The 7,528-nt window shown below is 40.3% G+C and overlaps 1 gene segment (V, D, J or C); it reads right to left on the bottom strand.

Moving 5' to 3' along the window:
* Positions 1-1,263: 1,263 nt before the first annotated feature.
* The window catches only part of LOC104293220, a 30,224-nt gene continuing 23,959 nt past the window's right edge, over positions 1,264-7,528 (bottom strand). The window contains 1 exon segment of the C gene segment in view: positions 1,264-1,403. Coding sequence covers positions 1,264-1,403 — 140 coding nt within the window.

The raw sequence follows: 7,528 nt of genomic DNA, 5'->3' as shown, positions 1-7,528 counted from the left end.
TTTCTACAAGTATATGATTTTTATCATCTTGCTTTGCTGTTTTGAAATACCTAGAAAAAGTGTGGTTCTGTTGTTTTGATTTTTTTTTTAATTTGTAAAAGCAGGTCAGCAACTCCCCCAAACCCGCAAGTCTTTTGTTTTTTATATGTTGCACAACAGAAACAGCAGCTGCACATGCAAAACCCATCTGCAGAGTGCAGTAACAAGAAGATTGTATGATAACATGAAAACAAAAACCCACCAGCTTTCATAAGGCCCATATGTGTCACTATTTCTGTCCAACTGTAATATGGTGAACAGAGCTGCACCCTCTGCCTCATCCTGAGAGGCTGGGGTGGTGTTGTGGCAAGAAAGGCTGATGCATTATCAGAAGGTGTTTTTCTGAGTAAATGTCAAACCGCATCCTGTTTTGCTAAAACTCAACTTCTTTTCCCTTAAAGAGATATTTTCAAGCGCTTTTTGACATGTCATCTCTGATGCTGAGGTATTTTTTTCTGCTGAGACCTTCAGAGATATTTTCCCCTTCCATTGAATACCCTGGCTATGCTAGATAGAAGCTCACTTCAGGGTCTCCATTCTATGCTTCCTACTCCTTCTGCCTTGCTATTGTATTCCCAGATGTTCTTCTTCCAAAGCTCTGCAAGCACTCCTCTATCTTTGCCTGTGTTATTCCTACCTCCGTTACTTCTATACACAAAAGGTATGACTGTTAATCCTGAATGAGCTACCCCTGAACTGCCAATTGTGCCACAAGGTAATAGCTTAATGAGGTCCAAAGTGGATAAAAGATATGCCGAAACACTATCCTGGATTAGTAAACCCTTGGTTTTACAGTTTATGCTGCACAGAAATGATGCCCACAAACACAGCTTTACAGAACCAGACTCTGGTTTTTCTTCCTTCTTCCCCACAGATTAGATGCTCTTCCCTCTTGCTGAGTTGAATCATTTTTTCTTTCGTCCTTTGCTTTCTTATTTTTCTTATTTTCGTATTCCTCCATCATTTATATTAAAACTAATTTTCCTTTTTACTCTTTTCTTTAAAAAGACCACACATTTTGATAGTACTTCATTGTATTGCCTTGTGCAATATCTCCCTGGAGTTCTTTCCCTCTTTTTGTCTAAAACCCTCCCCTTCATTCTCACTAGCTTGTTCTCTTGAAAATGATGAGAGACACAATATAACTGCAGAGAAGAGGATTTATATAAATGTCAACTTTAAGATATCAGTTTGTTGAAAGTGGTCTCCTGTACAGTTAGAAAGCTAGAACAAATGTCTACCGAGTAGAACTCTGTTCCTCTTCTTGAACCTAAGCATCATCCCCATCATCCCGTACAAAATGCTCTTGAAAATGAGCATGATGTACACAAACTTCCCAGCTGTGGTACTTCTCTGATAGTTTTCTGAGTCAAGATTTTTCTGAAATTTCTTGGCTTACTTCACCTCAATCTCTCTTCTTTATCCTACAGTTTTAAAAATAAAAATAAACAAGCAAACAAATTGACCACCCCCCAAACATATAACCTACAAAATCTTTAACCTACAAAGTTTCCCCAAAAAGCCAAGAGTCAATGTGTTTTGTTATTTAGCGAAGAAATAGTAGGCCATGTTTTCTTGTTAGTTACTTGACTAACTTCTTTCAAGTTAGTCAGCTTAGTTCCTGTCACAAAATGTTGCTCATATCCAGAGCACAAAGACAGAATAATTAATCCCACACCCCACATACCTATTGAGCAAAATAGGATTGAAAATGTGAAGGCTTGATTCTGCACTGCTAATACCATTTTCACTCTGTTTGAGGAAACGTAAGTGTGCTAGATCCTTGGTGCCAAAAAGAACACCAAGTTTATTAGCCTATAAAAAGAAACAAATGGAACTTCAACTGTGCCAATGTTACAGATCTTATGAGCTCCATCATTCCTATTAAAACTACCTCCTATTTTTTCTTTGCATAAACTCATGGCAATGCAGAAAAGAATTGAGATAGGAAAAAAAAGAGGGCTAAATGCTAAACAACAATTCCTCTTGCCAAAAGTCTGTTTGTCTGTGTTTGGAAATATGAATGCTTGAGTTTTGTGGTTCTGTGTGTTTATTATTTATGATTTTTTCCCCTGCTATGAAAACATTCTCTGATGTACCCTCTTTAATTCAGATTCTTCCTATTTATCTTTTCTTACACCCTCATTGGATGACTCTACAGAATTATCTCCCACATCAGCATTATTAGTTTTTCCTGATTTTCTTTCTCAGACTGATTTGACCATCTCCTTGTCCACTCTTTCTCTTTCCCCATCTGTCTGCTAGGAATCCAGCACATACATCTGAAATCTGAATAGCCAGACAGCATGGTGGACAGCTTAGAGATGTCATGGTAAAAATAACTTTAATGACTCTAACTAGGGCATAAGAAAAGAGACTGACACTAAAAATGGAGGGTGAAATTTTGACTGTAATGAAATTAGTGGAAGCTTTATCACTCATTTCAACAAAACTAGCATTTTAACATCTGGGTTTCTATTTTGGCTTTCTGGATCCAGTGTTATAGTTCAGGGTCAGCACTAGGTTGCCTGCACCTAACTTGGGGAAAAATGGCATTTTTCCTTAAAATTATATATGGATCCTACCTTCTGAAAGTGTAAATGCTGCCAATTAGGAAAACCATAGATGATATCACACTGTCTACAACTGCAAACTGGTTTTCTTCAGCTATATATTTATTTTCACCAGAGCCAGACTGCAGTAGGTCTGTTCACTCATGCACAAATGCATTTTTGCACCACAATGGACAGCTGGTTATCTGTTCTTAAATGTGCTGTGTTGCCTGGCTCTTTTTTCTCTGTCTTCTCCTAGAGAATCCCAGTGAACATCACCAGATTCTACTGATTTAGGTCCCATCAAAAATTCCCTGGTTTTATTCCAGAATCTTAAAGGAACTGTCTGTTGCCATATTTCTTTCTTACATAGAACTGTTCAGTTGTATCACTCATCCAAAATGTAGATTTTCTGCTCCAAAACACCTATCCCCAAATTTCTCCCCTATTCACTTTGACCAAGCTCTGCCATAACCACTCTGAAAGTCTATATGTGGGAACAAGATTGATCACAATTTTTTTTATAGGCTTGATAAATGCAGCCATTTTTTACCAAATATCCCCACAGCTTATATTCATTTTAGTCTGTTCCAGATGGAGTTGGAATTGGCAGAGTGCAGCCTTACAGTGTAATATCAAAACTGCTCACACCTGTCCTGGGCTGCTGTGCAGGGATAACTATGTTAAATCTTCAAATACCATTTTTTTTACAGAGTAATAGCCAAAGTTGTGCCAAAAGGAAGGTATATCAGTCTGTTTAAATAGTACTTGGTTATTAAATATTCTGCATTGTTTTCTAATAATGATTTGGATCACAGCATAAAAACAACCCCTAATTCTCTGTCATTAGTAAAGCACTTTATTGTCTGGTGTTGTCGTTTGACATCAATATCCTCACAATTTTTAGAAATCGGGATATGTATTGCAACACCCAGTCTCTTCTGTTTGGACCCACTCTCGCTTTCTTTCCCTCCACCCTCCACATCTTTTCACATAATTTTCAGAGTTGGAAGGGACCTCTAGAGATCATCTAGTCCAACTCCCCTGCTAAAGCAGGATTGCCCAGAGCATGTTACTCAGGACTGCATCCAGGCGGGTCTTGAAAATCTCCAGAGAAGGGGACTCCACAACCTCCCTGGGCAGCCTGTGCCAGTGCTCTGTCACCCTAACCGTAAAGAAGTTTTTCAGCGTATTTGAATGGAACTTCCTATGGTCCAACTTGTGCCCATTGCCCCTCGTCCTGTCACTGGGAACCACTGAAAAGAGTGCCAATTCCTTATTAATACCTCTACATCCTTCCCAGTTCTAATCCCTCTGCCTTTTTCTTTTTCATGGATACACATTCCCTTTGGATATGACAGTGGGAGATAGACTGTAGGAATAAGAGGGAGTCATACTGATTAGTTCATTCTGTAGGCAATTTAATTCTGGGGAAAAGACTTGGTCAGTCACACAGTTCATTTCACCGAACACTGAGTAAAGTGTCTGGGAGTTCTGCATTGTAGGGTTTGTATATATTCTTCCAGGATGCACTTATCTGACTTGAAGTCTCTTCTTCTTTGGTCTTGTCTCATTCTTCCTACTCCATTCAGTTTATTCCATTAAGCTTGCTTGCTTGCTCACTTTCTCCACAGTTTTATTAATCTGACAAATTAACACCAAATTGTCCTATTCACAGGGGAAATTTAATAACAATAATTCAGTTCATTAATTTGTCCCGTTCTTTTTCATGGTCCCTACTATCTCCTAGTTTCTTGACCTGTCTTTCCTGAAGCACTATCTTTAGCCTTTCTTAGTCAAGCTCTGCTGACTCAAACCTTTCCACTGCACTTTTCTTTTCTTACCTAGAACAGTGAGCTGTGTTCTTTTTTCAAAATACAGTATTACTGCTGACCTTCATACAAAAATTGTCTGAGGAGCTTGTTCTCTCTTTCTCTTCCTTATTGGAACAACATTTCTATTTCCTAATCTACTATATCCAGAAAAAACACTTCTGAAAGATTCCCCACCTCTGAAAGAGCTGTACTCACTCCTGGAGTTGCAGTATGCTACTTCACTAATGTAATGTCTACAGCATTGAAATAGCAGGACCACAGGGAAGATACTGCTCATCTTCCCTTGCATCTTCCCTTCACTCTCTTTACTTCCCTTTCTTTCAAGCTTAACAAAAATATATTTCCATTTAATCTCTTTTGACGTTAAGCATCATCTAACCCATGAACCTACAAATACTAGTTTTAGGCTTGGGATTTAGCAAAATCCTTACTATTAAGTACCCCAGACAATGACTTTTCTTTTTTTTAAGGCCACTTGCTATCATATAACCTAACATTTCACAGTCCAGCAGACTGAAGTGTAATCACATAGCCAGAAATTTGCCATCACCCCTTACTTAATTATGCAGAATTTTGAATCACCTATTTGGAAATCCCTTACACATACATTTTGCTTCCTATTATTCATACAATGATCAGGTGCTTAACCCACAAAATCTGTTTTCTCCTCTCCCATAATTAGAGTTCTACCTGCTTCAAGTGATGAGGGACCCAAAACTAGATGTCCTTTTCAAGTTAAAATTTTATCATAGCCACCAGAAAGGATTTATACTATACACACTTCTTGGGAGATGCTGCTTCAGATACACAAATGCTGGCTCCAACAGGAAGGTCACTACCTCTGGCATGTTCTAACAAGAACATTTGTCAAGGAGTGTGAAAAATAATTGACAGATGCACTCAGTTTTGCTGTCAGCCTCTGCTTACCACTCAGTTTAGTTACTGAGGTCTGTTGTCTGAAGTTGAGAGGGGAACCGTAAGAAAACAGTACGTATCTGTTGTAACAGTGTTAAAGTCTTAACACTTTAAAGGGTCAAGGAAAAAGAAGCCTCCGACAATTCCTCTCTTCCCTCCCCGTCTTCTGTGATCTAAGACCTGGACAGGCTCGAGAGATGGGCCCATGTGAGCCTCATGAAATTCAGCAAGTGCAAGGTCACGCACATGGGTTGGGGCAATCCCAAGCACAAATACAGGCTGGGAGAAGAATGGACTGAGAGTAGCCATGAGGAGAAGGACCTGGGGGTGTTGGTTGATGAGAAGCTCAACGTGAGCCAGTAATGTGCGCTCGCAGCTCAGAAGGCCAACTGCGTCCTGGGCTGCATCAAAAGAAGTATGGCCAACACGTCAAGGGAGGTAATCCTGCCCCTCTACTCACTCTCATAAGGGCCTACCTGGAGTACTGCGTCCAGCTCTGGAGCCCCCAACATAAGAAGGACATGGACCTGTTGGAGCAAGTCCAGAGGAGGGCCATGAAGATGATCAGAGGGCTGGAGCACCTCTCTTATGAACCCAGGCTGAGAAAGTTGGGGTTGTTCAGCCTGGAGAGGAGAAGGATTCATTTACTAGCATTTAGCCTTATTTTAGCTTCTTTACTATCAGCAAAAGAGCAACACAGTCTTCGTGTCCTATTTGGTATTTGGCTTCTATGATGAGAAAGGCAGCAGTGAGGCCCTTCTGTAACAGCAGTGGGGGTTACATTTCATAACAAATGAATGGGGGAGCTGTGCTAGTGTATAGATGCTTCCATACTTCCCAGCTGGCAACATGCATGATGTTGCAGGCAATACCAAAAAAGACTTAAGACTTCTATTTTTTTCATTTCTCTACATCCAGTAAATTTATGACTGTAAAACCACAAGATAACCCCTTCTACCCTCTACCCCCATTTTTCTTTTCTTCATTTAGTCTAACATTGGACCCATCTTCACAGATCCTGACCTGCTGTGACACAAAAACTATTGATAAGGTTGGGATGAAACATAGGAAATCTATTTTTCCTAATGCTGACAAAATGTATCACTGTCCATCTAAATAGTGCTGTGCAGTAGAAATGGGTTGGTTAATGTCCTAAATAGTCTAAGATGGCTAAAAGTGAATAATAAGTTACAACTATTTTATTTGGAGTTACTGAATCCAATAGCCCGATAGGAGTGAGGCTGCTGTAGCCCCCTTTTCCTGGGTCCACCCACTAGCAAGGCTGAGTGCATATCCCCAACAGGCCCACGAACACATACACAATACAAATATACTTATGCACACAGCGAGCCACGTAAATCAATACAGACAGAAACACTCATGCAAACACAGGTGGCAATAACAGGCCTGGACATACGAGCCCCTGGGGCCTGCAGCCCTGCTCCAGTTCCTGGTACAGACCCCCTCATTCACAGGTACAAAACCTCATGCACTCCTTCACTCATGCACACACACACTGGATCCCAGTAACTGGCCTTAGACGCTGGGTCTACCCAGCAACTGGCGCCGAACTCACTGGTCCTCCAGTTACCCCCCCCACACACACACACACTGGGAGCCACGCTTATATGCTATGGGTCTCCCAAGAACTAGCCTCAGACATGCAGTCTGCTTGCTAACTGGCCCTGGATGCTCAGTCTCCCAGTTGCTGGTACTGGAGTGTGCAGCCTGCAGCCCCACTCCAGTTGTTGGTACACAGAGTAAGTACTGGATGCGCCTTCTACTGTTCTCTTAATAGACAAGCTATTCCTATAAGGATTGTCAGTGAATGTTCTTTAATACAAGTTCCTTATGATACTATACATCACTGGAAGTTGTGTTGTAGGACATTATTACTACAAAAGACCAAATTAAAGAACAACAACTTGTGTTTCTTGAATGGAAAATAAGCTAAAACTTTATTCCTAATTTGAGGAGCTGGGTTCTCAGCCTCTGAGCATTAAGAAGGTGTCTGTTTTAAACATGATGCTATATGCTATGATACAATATAATATGGAAGTACAGGGAAAAGCCAGCTTTGATTACAACAAAGTGGAAAGAACCAAGAAATAATATTCAGAAGTTTTGAGAAAGAAGCATAGATCCTCTGCTATGGAAAGGTAGAAAGTATAATTTTCTGTGTTCCTG

The sequence above is a fragment of the Charadrius vociferus genome, unplaced genomic scaffold (assembly GCF_000708025.1).
Source record: "Charadrius vociferus isolate BGI_N301 unplaced genomic scaffold, ASM70802v2 scaffold301, whole genome shotgun sequence".
Taxonomy (NCBI): Eukaryota; Metazoa; Chordata; class Aves; order Charadriiformes; family Charadriidae; genus Charadrius; species Charadrius vociferus.
Note: the sequence above shows the minus strand (reverse complement) of the source record. Positions and strands in the feature narration are given on the sequence as shown.